Source organism: Pleurodeles waltl, chromosome 7, assembly GCF_031143425.1.
Source record: "Pleurodeles waltl isolate 20211129_DDA chromosome 7, aPleWal1.hap1.20221129, whole genome shotgun sequence".
Lineage (NCBI taxonomy): Eukaryota > Metazoa > Chordata > Amphibia > Caudata > Salamandridae > Pleurodeles > Pleurodeles waltl.
Genome location: NC_090446.1, coordinates 1,312,268,521 through 1,312,282,267, shown reverse-complemented (window position 1 = coordinate 1,312,282,267; position 13,747 = coordinate 1,312,268,521). Strand labels below are relative to the sequence as shown.

General features: G+C 45.2%; 1 protein-coding gene across 1 annotated transcript in view; it reads right to left on the bottom strand.

Moving 5' to 3' along the window:
* The window catches only part of CA11 (carbonic anhydrase 11), a 616,839-nt gene extending 606,494 nt beyond the window's left edge, over window positions 1-10,345 (bottom strand). Inside the window, exon 1 of the mRNA XM_069200634.1 lies at window positions 9,431-10,345. Within this exon, the coding sequence (XP_069056735.1) occupies window positions 9,431-9,494 (64 nt within the window). The 5' untranslated portion in view covers window positions 9,495-10,345. The remainder of the gene's footprint in view (window positions 1-9,430) is intronic.
* Between the last annotated feature and the right edge of the window lie 3,402 nt (window positions 10,346-13,747).

Below are 13,747 nucleotides of genomic sequence, written 5' to 3'. Positions count from 1 at the left end.
CTACAGTATCCATTAATTTGAGTAACTTTGAAGTAACCACAGTTCCCTATACTGAAAATCTGAAAAATATCATGTTCATTGCATTCTCGTGGCCAGCCAATTAGGATGAGAACATTCTGGCTCCAAGCATTAGAAACCTTAGGAAGTGTAGATGCTGAAAGTATGGGGTTGTGGTACTTAGCTGTAAGCCCAAGAGTGACACCTGGAACCAACATACAGACACCATAAACTAGTCCTTTGCTTTCATTTGCTTTCAAAATGTCTGAAATGCATGGTACCCAGTTTGTCACTTGTGGGCACAGAGAACCCTTAGAAAACCAATACATGTCTGGCACTCCCACTCATAAGATGCAGAGGAACACAGACAGATGTCAAGTGTTGGAAGCGTTATGTTCTTGTACAAAGGAGACTCAAAAGAATCACCCTGCTCTGAGCCAAAAAAAAATGCTAACAAGCTTACAAATACCATGTTCAACGTATTTCCTGGCTAACAGAGCAAAAAAGTCTGATATCCACTGAAAGATACTTTAAGATGTGGAAATGTTGAAACTATTTAGTTATTGTATGTTTACATACAGCCCATGGGTAATACTTGTGTCCAAAATAAAGTCGACCACCATTGCATATTCCTTTGCTTTTGAAATTTCCCATCTGCATTGCTGCTGGTTTATTGCATGTTGACACATCAGACCTATTAAAATTCCATACTTCTGATATTCCCACTCTTAGCCAAGGAAAAACAAAGTGTGTCAGGGCTTGTCAGTGGCACATTCCTACATGAGGGAGACTGGTGAGAATGCTAAACATTTGACAAATATTATGTTTAGTGCTTTTGCCGGGCTGTTTACTCCACGCAGAGATATCTGGCTTGTATCACTAAATTCCTTAGGTTGTACAAAATGAAAAGATATATAGTTTTCATGCTTCCAGAATAGTTCTTAATTTGACATATATCATCAAATGAACAGTGCACCCTAAACAGTGATAATGCCTCATTTTAGCATTGTTCACTTTATGTGATTATGCAGCATATATTATTACGAAAACCCACACCTGTTTGGTATTCCCAGACTCCCGACATGCCGAGCAAAATTTTTTTGATTAGCGTTACAGGATGCCTGACAAAATATTGAGTAAATTGGTTTAAAATGGAAATGTCTGTAAAGCAGGGTTTGTACCAATACATTACTCATAATGCGCTGAAGGAAATATAGGTTTTGTATAGTTGCACATACAGTCCAAAGACGTACCCATTTTGAAAAATGTTCCAGTACTTAGGTGCGCTAATGTCCTAAAATGGAAATTGGAGGAGCGGATACCCTGGCTATCCAAGGAAAGCCACTCATCAAGGCTCACTTTCTTTGGTTCCATCTAGGCCCTGCCTCCAGTTGCACCAGTTGATTACAGATTGCACACAGATGTTTCCAGGACGCACGTTCATGTAGTACTTTAGTTTAGCATGGCGTAAGATAGTTCAGTGGGGTAATAGTTAAGCCAGTCTTATTACCAGTAATCCATAGTCACACATTGCTGGTCCTGGAAACATCTGGCTGCACTTCTGTTAGTACTGCCCTTTTTGGCTCTATCTGCGAAATTATCTGCCCCCGGCCGAGGCTGTCTGCATCAGCAAGTCCTTAACACGGTCTCTATACTTCTTATCACTGTTACCATACCAAACAGTTTAAACAGTGGAGTAAAAAAGTGAGAAACACCCACTGTAGTGTGCAGAAGAACATTCCACAGGAGCATCCACATATTTCATTTTATTCTTTCCATGACTGTTCTTTGGGCCAGAAACAGGGCACAACCAACATGCACAGCTCAGCAGCGAGTTCTCCAATATTTCTACTTTCTACATCATTTCACTTAGCGGGTATTAGGCAATCCGAGCTTCACTATTGCCAAACCACGTGTGCACATGATAACAAGCACAAAAAAAACAAGAAGGCCCTGCCCATGCCAACCGCGTGGTGCCGTACTTTCCAACTCGAACGGCACCACGCATTGGAATTTTACATCACGTGAATAGCACAGCAAGAAACTCCTCCCGCTAGCGGAACTCCATGTAGCATGACAGAGTGTTTTTTTCGACTTTGCGGAGCTCCGCGTAGTGTAGCAACGCGAACTCCACCTTTGCCTAACATGAACCACCTGATAAGCAAAAAACAGGCCAAAACTGGTCTGTGATTACTGAACAATCTTGACATATGTTGTTCTTCAGTTGTGAAAGTGAAGGTGAGATCCTATACAGGATCCATAATACCGCATGCAACTATTAAAAGTCAGTCTAGCTTTCCACAATAGTGCTGTGGGCAGCATCCTCGTGGATGCATCTGTTTATGAGTCAAAACTGTTCTTCTCCATCAGAAGCGTACTCTTTCTGACCACAGGTGACTTTGGGCACAATGTCTTCAAAGGCACTTTCTTTGGTTCTTACCATGCAAAGTGTCACTAAAAAGGCAGAAAATGGCCTGATTTTGGAAAATTATGAATCCAGGTACCTTTAGGAGTTCCGACCTTAGAACTGTGCTGGCTTTCCACGTAAACGTTAAATCCTCATCTGCTGAACCCTCTGATTGTATTAAAGGCAGTGTATGGCTTCACTGGTTTCAGATCCCATAGCTCTTCATAGGACCTGTGTACCAACGCACCTCACACTGCAGCTCTTCCAGACAACTGGAATCTAGTGGGGATGTCTGACCTGATTACACTATTGTCTATTATGAAAACGTGTCCTTCACATTCTATGGAATGACAAATGGCTTCCCTAGAGAAGACGCATAATCTATAGCAGGATGTAAAAATCCTATAAGAACAGCGTTGACTCTTCTACGGATCAAGAAATTATGTGGATATTTTTCGCAAGTTTACAAGAAATATATTTATAGTATCTCGATTGTGTACGGATAATTCTGGAGGAAAATATTCTCTGTTTCACTCTAAGGGATGACTAAGGATTCATCTGCCAACGATGCTCCAGTATGTGCAATTTTCAGAGGATGTGGAAATAAATGAAACATCTTTCCATCATTACCTGCAAAGATGGGATCGTTCACTGAGCGCAGCCCCAGCTCAAAGGAAGAAACTGGTCCTTTGGATCCAGATCTGGCAGAACCATGGAAGACGGGACTGGTCTCTGGTCGGATCAGGCAGCAGTGTCCGCCTGCGTGTTAAAACACTCACAGGACAGGGTGTCCAAGCCGTGAACTGCCATTTTGCAGATCACAAAATACATTTACATGTAATTTCAACAAGGAAAAACATAATATTCTATATTAAACACATGCCCTCTCGTGTCATGCGCAACAATACAAGACCTCAAGCAGCAACAAGTGGGCTAACTTAATTCACTACTCTGAGGAGATAAACTAACACCTTAAATCATGATTTTGGGTCCTTTCACGGAGCCACTGATGTAAAAACAAGCAGAGGACCCGAGACAAAACCGCGAGAGATGATAGAGTGATGCATCTGAGCAGCACATGGATGGGGTTTACGTGATTTCAGCATCTGGATTGGCCCCGAATAGGACTGGAATAGTCGATTCACCGACGTTAAGTCAGGTTTTTAGAACGACCGAGGCACATGCAAATAAACCCCAGGGAATTTAATTAAATAAATGAGCCTCATACATATTCACTGCGCATAATTTGAAAACCTGTCTCGATTTTCCATGTTTTGAAGCCAACAATCCCAGCATTCGGTAAGAGGTTGAGAATGCTGCCCTAGCTTTCATTTCGAATCTGTTCGGGGAGGGGGAATCAGTCCCAGATCCTTTCAATCTGGCACAAGCTTGGCACATCTTATTTTATATTTTACCTAATAAGGATGTAATCTGACTCACCACCACTCCTAATCGGGCCTAGGTCAATCCCAATCTGGGTATGGTCAAAATATTTCCGATTTGGACCAAACTTGCTTTGTGTGGCACAAGGTACTTTAAATCTTGGTAAGGCTAGTCCAGGTCTGACTGACACAGGACAATCCAAAACTGGTCTGGGTATACCAAAACCTGACCTGAACAAAACAGATCGGTCCCTTGTTATCCCAAATGGCTTTCAGAGCATTCTAAACATGTAGCAGATTGACTAACACAGGGATTCATCAACACGTGCCTGGCCATCACTATCAGTAGTCAAGGAATAGCTCCACCCAAGTATCCACCTTTATCGTGAATGGTGATAGTGGCATTCAGAGTAGAGGTGCCAAGATTTGCAAGAGACACCGACCTATTGTATTCTCTAAAACAGTACTATGACCATAGATCTGGGCACCGCTTAGGTAGAGCTATTTACAGTTTACAGCTAGGGGTGGGCGGTGAACTCTGCTCCGCTCGTGGAGTTTGTGGAGTTTTTCCCACTCTACGCTCCGCTTACAGCGCATCTTTCTGAAAAACTCTTCATAGCGGAGCAGAGTTTTTTCCTCGTTCATGCTCACCAATTTGAGTTGGCGAGTGTGAGCAAGGAAACTCTTACTCAAGGCCACTTCCCGGCGAGATTTCTCAATGTATGCGGTTGCAGATGGTTGCAACCGCTCGCATTGAGAAACCTTTCGTTTGCATTGAGGGCGCTGCCGCTCAAGTAGAAAATCTACTTGAGCGGCAGAAAAGAAGCAGCGCCTTCTTGCGCTGTGCAGTGAGCTGTTTGTGCTGATTTTTCAGCATGGGACAAACACCTGGCACTAAAAATCAGTGCGAACGGCACGACCTAACGCACTCCGGTGCTTGCGGAACTCCACATAGCCAGGTGGAGTTTTTTGGGCACTTTGCAGAGCTCCGTGAACTCCGTACATCCCCATGCTTTTGATGTACTAAACGTAAGGAATTTTCTGAAGGAAGGGCATGTGAGCTAGTGGTCAAGCTGTAGGCTGTGGACCCAGAAGCAACAAATGATTTACCCCCTCTTTCCCGCCCCCTGACTTAAGTTGTGTTATCCTGGGCAAAATAATTTGAGCCTAATTGTAAAAACTAATTGTATAGGAACAAAATGTTAAAGGCATGAATCTTCACAAGCTCTAGTAGTTAAATCCGAAATTATTGTTTATTCACGAAAATTGTCATGAATCCCCAAGTAGATAGCAGGCAAGGGATGTCACTTATGAAGTTCAGAAAGGAACTGAAAAGTCACCTCTTGAAGGAGCACCTCATCGGCCATTGATAAGGACTGCTAACAACTTAAGCACACCAATGGACCAGCTCTCCTCTTCTGCAGTCTGCGCACGTTAAAGATTCATTCTCTGGAGGAATATGGTAACCTTGTCATTATACACAGATCTCTGTTGTCCATGGCTAGGTTGGTGCTTTGTAATTATCAGTGCCAGCGGAAAATGCATGCAGTGTGTAATGCACTCCAGCTCACATATTTGTTACAAGACGTCCATCTTTCTTGTGTAACTTGCACAAAGATGAAGCTCCCATGAGCAAGTTGCTCATGAGAAGGATGTCATTGAGCAAGATGTTCATGAACAAAATGTCTCTGAGCAAAGTTTACAAGAACAAGGTACCACTGAGTAAGATATCCCTGGGCAAGATGCCATCACACAAGGGGCGCACATGTAAGATGGTGTTGACCAAAGTTCAAAAGACCAAGATGCCACTGAGCAAGACACCAATGAGCAAGATCTAATCAATCAAGGATTGCACGTGCAAGATGCCATTGACCAAAGTTCACAAGGATAAGATGCCACTGAGTAAGGTACTTATGGGCAAGATCGACTCAATCAAGATGTGCATGTGCAAGATGGCATTGACCAAAGTTCACAAGGACAAATTGCCAATGAGTAAGGCACTCATGGGCAAGATCGAATCAATTAAGATGTGCAAGATGGCATTGACCAAAGTTCAAAAAGACAAGATGCCACTGAGTACGACACTCATGGGCAAGATTGAATCAATTGAGGTGTGCATGTGCAAGATGGCATTGACTAAAGTTCACAAGGATAAAATGCCACTGAGCTAGGTACTCATGGGCAAGATCAAATCAATCAAGGCGCACATGTGCAAGATGGCATTAACTACATTTCACAAGGGCAAATTGCCAATGAGCAAGGCACTCATAGGCAGGATCAAATCATTTAAGGTGTGCACATGCAAGATGGCATTGACCAAAGTTCACAAGGACAAGATGCCGCTGAGCAGGGAAGTCATGGGCAAGATCGAATCAAGTAAGGTGTACATGTGCAAGATGGCATAGACCACAGTTCAAAAAGACAGGATGCTACTGAGCACTACACTCATGCGCAAGATTGAATCAGTTGAGGTGTGCATGTGCAAGATGGCATTGACCAAAGTTCAAAAGGACAAGATTCCACTGAGCAAGACACTCATGGGCAAGAGCGAATCAATCAAGATACGAAAGTGCAAGATGCATTGACTAAAGTTCTTCAAGGACAAGATGCCACTGAGCAGGGCACTCATGGGCAAGATCAAATCAATCAAGGTGTGCACGTGCAAGATGGCATTGACCAAAGTTCAAAAGGACAAGAAGCCACTGAGCACACCACTCATGGCAAGATTGAAAAGGTGTGCACGTGCAAGATGGCATTGACCAAAGTTCAAAAGGACAAGATGCCACTGAGCAAGACACTCATGTGCAAGATCGAATCAATCAAGGTACGAAAGTGCAAAATGCATTGACTAAAGTTCACAAGGATGAAATGCCACTGAGCAAGGTACTCGTGGGCAAGATCGACTCGATCAAGGTGTGCATGTGCAAAGTGGTATTGACAGAAGTTCACAAGGATAAAATGCCACTGGGCAAGGTACTCATGGGCAAGAGCGCATCAATCAAGGTGCACACGTGCAAATTGCCATTGACTAAAGTTCACAAGGACAAAATTCCAATGAGCAAGGCACTCATGGGCAGGATCAAATCAATTAAGGTGTGCACGTGCCAGATGGCATTGACCAAAGTTCACAAGGACCAGATGATACTGAGCAAGGTACTCATGGGCAAGATCAAATCAATCAAGGTGTGCATGTGCAAGATGGCTTTGAGCAAGGTTCACACGGACAAGATGCCCCTGAGCAAGGCACTCATGGGCAACATTCCATCTAGCATCGTGCTCATGGGCTAGTACCGCTGAGAAAGTGCCCAAGAACAATATACAAATGGCTAAATTGATCTTGGATAATGAGGACCCACGACAATATGTATAAGGCTTGTTCAGATGACAGGCAGACGGAAAGCACGAAACAGAATGATGCACATTATCACGATCACAAGCATTAGTAGGACTACCAACATTTATTTTGTTAAGAATTATTGATTTAAAGTTCATTTTTATATTGATTTTCACCAGTTTTGTTCTTTACCATGGTGTTCTTGTGTTCTTTTGGGATGTAATCTGTCTCATCCTTGGGAGTTATTCCAGTTCAACAGCATCAAGTAACCTGGGCAAATGTCCTTATTAAATTTATGTCTGTTTAGAACATGAGCAATTCATGATCAAGGAAACTTAAATAGATCGTGTGGCTCACTTCTGTGAGTCAGTGTCTATCTTGTGGAGTCGACTTCCTCTGTGGGTGTCCCCCTCCTCTTAATGGAATGTCTTGTGGCTTCTTCCATTTTGCATATGCAAATACTGTGATTTGACAGACCCTCCCCCAGCCGTTTCTCACACCTTTCTTGTGCTCAGTCACATGTTGCATATTCCACATATGTGGTGTGAGTTTACATATGCTTATCTTCTAATCCTGTCTCAGGCGTAATTTATAAGAGGACAAATTTTGCATTCTCTTCTGGGCGCAAGTACGTACATGTGGCAAAATGTCCCCTTTGAAGATAAGGGGTTTTCTGCCCTATTTTGCTCTTCTGCCATAAACCGCGTGTCCTTAGAAACAGGCTAGACACATATATTAGGCGCTAGGTTAAACAAAACTGTTTATTTACATCTGTTCATCATTGACAGCAATAATTTGTATCATTTTTTTTTACAGCCATGGCTATTCAAACAAAAAGATGTTACTTTTTGCACATGTATGTTTACATTTGATTCGAAAAAGTCAGTCTGATGAGGACAGGGGACAACGTTTCCTTGGTTATCACCCCCAAATGCCGATCATATTTCCATTTTAAACCATATTCTGATTTCTGGATTAGCGGTAAATATTTATAAATTCTGTTAGCTGGATCCATCCACTTAAACAGCTAGGACACTGACGCGTGTATGAGGCTTTCCCTACCAATTATAGGATCGCCCTACTGCGCGAAGACGCGATGGCCTGAGCGACGGCCTGTGAACGTGCTCCAGAAACAAAGATGTGTCTGCACTTTATAAATATATAAGCGATGTCTACCACTCTGTCGTCTTTAGGAGGTGCTGCATCTGTTTCTTGTATACCCGTACGGCCAGAACTCGGTAAGTGTTCCCTATGTACCGCAGATCACGGGGAGATGAATCGCTACCATTCACGAACTCGCCAGATCACTTGGGAATACATTTGCTTCAATCTTGCTTTATGTTAAATCGACTTGACAACATCAGTGACAAGAGCTGAAGGGTGCACAGCACGTCTGTGGTTGTTGGTTGTCTTTCGGAGTTGTCTGCCTTAGGTGACAAAGTCTCAGTGTTTTACTGCCTTCAGAGTGTGACATTATTCAGAGTTTGTGCTGCAAACCATTAAATTTACAAACTGCTGTTTTCAGGTCACAAAGCATGGATCTCTTGATAAAAAGACATGTAAACATTGTGTTTTTCATGAGAAATGTGCATTTCCTAAACCACCAAGAGAGTGACCTAAACGCTTCATTTAGCCAACCACCGCCCACCCTGAGTGTACCAGAAGAAATGCACTTGTTTCCATCGCTCTCCGTTCAGGGGAGCGAGAGCAACCGGGACCACCTGTTTGCCCCGGGGGAGCCTGGGACCACTCCCCCTCGGCTTTTAGAGTCCTGCACTGGAAGGGTCGAAGACTGGAGCCAGTCCTTGGGGTCGTGGCTAGGGGCGTTGCTCCAAATCGAACGCAACGATCACCCCCACCCCCTCCTCCCGCCCCCGCCTTCTGGAACTGTGTCCTGGGTCCCGAAGGACCTCGGGTTGTGTTCTCGTCGGCCTGCTTCATAGTGAGTTGCCGACCCCATAGAACCACACTGGCAAGAAACGTCTCCACCCTCACTCCACTTCCCTCAAAGTGCTCCCACGTTGTTTGCTTGGTTTATAACCCACTAAGCAAAAGAATGTAACTACGACTCCCCCCTTTGACAACGGTGTGATCCTGGGCCAAAGACGCTGTACATGAATGTCAAAGTAAATGGAATAGGAGGAAATGCAGCAGGCGCGTTTTCATACATCGTTTCCTGCAACTTGCGAGTCCCAGCCACATTACCCCCTTATAGCGCTTGAGTAGTTGTAATGTTTAACCGCTTTATGAAAATTATGGAATAAATAAATACAATGTTTAACTCATTTTCTCATAAAGGTGCTGCCTTACCTGCTACGTAGGTGATGGCAACTGCCTGGATGATTAGCAAAGCTCTGCAGGTTAAAGCCAGCATCCTTCTGCAGGGTCTCTCGTCATCCCCAGAACAAGCAGGAGCAGAAATAATATGAGATGTCGCTGAATTTCAAAAGTAGAATGCCAGATATACAAAGTGTGTTTTTAAGTTTTGTCTCGGCGCTGAACAGTCAACGAGACAGTTTTATCTTCACTCAAGCATCTTGTTCCAGCATCCGTGCCTCACAAATCTTGTGACTGGTACCTCGCAAGACTGGTTCTTATACTTTATAAATATATAAGTGATGTCTACCACTCTTTAGAAGGTGCTGCTTTAGAAGGTGCTGCATCTGTTTATTATATACGAAAAGAAGAACATGTTATTTTGGCCGTATTAGAAGAAAAGAATAGAATCAATGGTTGCGTCCGCTGTCCCGGGAGAGCAGCCGGGATCCTTGGCTCATTTTCGTGAAAAGGCGTGCAAAAAGAAAGCCAGATCGTGATTTAGTATCCGATAAGGTTCGCCTCGAGTGGGTGGGACTCGTGGTACGACGCAGGGCTCTTCGCATTGGCGTTTTACACATGTACGTATAATATGATAAGTTGATGGTGAAGTCGAGAAGCGCACGGTTGATCGCGAAGTCCAAGATGAAAGGTGACACGTACGGATACGGTCAAAAAACCCTCTCGAACGTCAGATCTGACAGCCTGACAATCTAGCGTCAGTCAAAAAGATGTCTTTGCTCTCTCGCAGCAGCATCGGCACCTCTCCCGTGAGTGCGCCTCCCCCTCTCGTGGCCTGGCAGGTGAGGTGAGAGTGTACCCGTTCCCTGTCTGTCCCTATCTCTCTCCCAGCTCCCTCTTCCCTAGTTCTATCTCTCTGCCTCTCTCTGTGCGATCACATTTTCTTTTCCACACACACACCCTGAGAGGGGAGAAGGGGAGGGGGAGGGATTTAAGGTGGATCCTGGGAAGAGGCGGAAAATATGGAATTAATAAATAACGCCCTCGCAAGCCTGTAAACTCTGTGGAACTCTGCGCTCCCTTAAGTGAGGGAGACCCCGGGCAGTCTTTGGTTGTAGGGCGCATGGAGGCGCAGATGTCTGGCTGCAGGTGCGGTTAGCGGGCTGAGACTTGGACCTGTTCTCCAAGCGCTGCCAGAAGGGGTTATTGCTGAAAAAATGAATAAAAGATATCGCTAGTCTCATACGCCAGTATAAAACGTCAGTAGGTATAGACCGTATGGTTTGATGGCTACTAGATGAGACTCACCTTTCTGAAATACCCACAGGAAGGGGAGTCACGGAAACGAGGGAGGACCCATCTGTGATGGGCGTGACAGGGTGAGAAGTGAGAGACCGAACCTTGCACGTGTGAATAGGTGGGGTGAGAGGGAAGGAGACACAATAGAGCCTATGATGAATAGTGGGGCAGGGTGGGTGGGGCTAGGGATTGAGGGCATGTGAGGACTGGAAGGGGGGAGGGGAAGGCAAAACACCTGTGATAAATCTTGGGACAGGGTGGGAAGAGGGGATCCGAATCTGATATGAGTGAAAGGACCGGGCCAGCGGCGGAAATGTGATGAAGGCGTGTGATGAGTGGAGGGAGAGAATGAGATGGAGTTGGGAGACAGAGAGCCGGTGATGAATGTAGGGTCAGGGTGTAAAGGAGAGACAGAGAACTCGCGAAGGGAAGAGAGAGAACCTGTGAAGTATGACACATGTTGGTAAGAAGGGGATCACGGACTAGTGGGCCCAATCAGGACCCCATGCCACGGTGCCAATAATGCTGCACTTTGGTAGCCACGCCCCAGGAGGTGTAGACAGAGTTGTGATGAATGGAGGGCCGGGGTGTGATGGAGCTGAGACTGAGAACCTTTGAAGAGAAATGGAGCAGTGTTAGAGAGACAGGGCCTGTGAAAAATGAATGACCTGAGTGAGTCGTGAAGACCGCGCTGGGAGTGACCAGAGATGAGTGAAAGGGTGGTGTCAATGGAAAAAGGGTGACACGGAGCCTTAATGAATAAGGGATAGAAAGAAAGAAGAGACTGAATGGAGAGAAGGCACAGGGTGAGGAAGAGAGAGACAGCCTGTGAGTAATAAGCTTTGGCAAGCCAACAGGTTTTGCCTATGCAAGAGGTAATGGCTTTGCCACTGTGTTTTGCCATGTTGTACACCAGTGTGGCTGCTGCTCAGCATGGCTAAAAGTTAGTGGCTTGAAGTGGTGTATGGTGTCGCAGAGTGGAGTGGCATACAATGAAGAAGAGTGTTGTAGAATGGAGTGGCATAAAGGATTGTGGAGTGGTGTAGAGTGGAGCAGAGGGTTGTGGAGCGGCATAGAGTGGAGAGGGGTGCCATTCAGTGTTGTATAGTGGAGTGTCATAGCATGAAGTGCCATGAAGTAGAGTGTCGTGGAGTAGAGTGGATTGTTGTGGAGCAGACTGGAGTGTCATGAAGTAGAGTTGAGTGATGTGGAGCAGAGTGGAGTGTCGTGGAACAGAGTTGTGTAGAGTGGACTGGACTGGACTGTTGTAGAGTAGACTAGAGTAGAGGGGTGTAGAGTACAGCATAGAAGTGTACAGAAGAGTGGAGTGGAGTGGTGTAGAGTGGCAACAACGGGAGGGGTGTGGAGGGGCATGAAGTTGAGGGACATAGAGTGGAGGGGCACAGAGTGGAGTAGGGTGTTGTAGAGTGGAGTGGCATAGAATGTAATTGAATGGGGTGGCATAGAGTGGAGTAGTGTAGAGTGGAGTGGTGGAGTAGAGTGAAATAGTGTGTCATGGATTAGAGTGGAGTGCTGTATATTGGAGTAAACTGGTGTGGCATAGAGGGAGTTGTGTATAGTGGAGTAGAGTCTCATAGACTGGAGGGGCATAGAATGGAGTAGAGTGTCATAGAGTATAGTGGCACAGATTGGAGCAGAGTGTCATGGAATGGCATAGAGTGGCAGAGCATGTTGTGGAGTTGAATGGAGTGTCACAGAGTGAAGTGTTGTAGAGTGGAGTGTGGTAAAGTAAAGTGTCATAGAGAGGAGGGTTGTGGCTTAGAGTGGAGTGTTGTGGCTTAGAGTGGAGTGTCATACAGTGGAGTGTGGTAAAGTAGAGTGATGTAGAGTGGAGGGACATAGAGTGGAGGCTGATAGTGTGTCATGGAGTAGAGTGGTGCAGAGTAGGTTGGCATAAAGTAGAGTATAGTGGTACAGAGTGGAGTGTTGTGGAGTAGAGTGGAGTGTCACAGAGTGGAATGTAGTAGAGTAGGGTGTTGTAGAGCAGAGGGTCATAGAGTGAATGGTCATAATGTGTCATGGAGTAGAGTGAAATAGTGTGGGAATAGAGTGGAGTGGGGTGGGGTGGCATAGAGTAGAGTGCAGTAGAGTGGAGTGTCAGAGTGGAGTGTCAGAGTGGAGTGCCATAGAGTGGAATGTTGTAAAGTGGAGGAGCACAGAGTGGAGGGGCTTAGAGTGGAGCAGCATAGAGTGGAGTGGCATAGCATAAAGTGGAATAGGTGTCTTAGAATAGATTGAAGTGTCAGAGTGGAGTAGAGCAGGGTGGCATAGAGTGCAGTGTCATAGATTTGAGAGGAGTTTTGTAGAGTGGAGGTTTGTGGAGTAGAGTAGAGTGTCATAGAGTGGATTGGAGGATAGCAGAGTAGAGGGTGGTAGAGTGGGGGTCATGGAGTAAAGTGGAATAGAGTGGCATAGAGTGGAGTAGAGTATGGTGGTGCAGAGTGGAATGTCATAGAGTGGAGTGTTGTAGCATGTAGTGTAGTAGAGTTAAGGTGCATAGAGAGGAGGAGCTTAGAGTGAAGGGATGCACAGTGTTGTAGAGTGTTGTGGCACAGAGTGGAGTAGAATGTTGTTGAGTAGAATGTGGTGTTGTGCTGATGAATGGAGTGTCATAGAGTGGAGTGTCATAGAGTGGAGTGGAGTGTCAAGCAGTGGTGAATTGTAGGGTGGAGTGGCATGAATGGGTATAGAATGGAGTGGCATAGAGTGAAGTAGAGCGAAATAGTGTAGCCTCGAGTGGAGTAAAGTGTTATAGAGTAGAATAAAGCATCAGAGTGGAGTAGAGTAGAGTGGCATGCAGTGGAGTAGAGTGGTATAGAGGGGATTGGCATAGAGAGTTGTAGAGTGAATGGGTGTACTGTGGAGGGTCACAGAGCGGAGTGGCATAGTGTGTCACAGAGTGGAGTAGACTGGAGTATTGTAGAGTGAAGTATCGTAGAGTGGAGTGTTCTAGAGTGGAGTGTCATAGACTGAAGTGTCATAAAGTAGGGTAAAGTGAAGTAGAGTAGCATAGAGTGGAGTAAGTAAAGT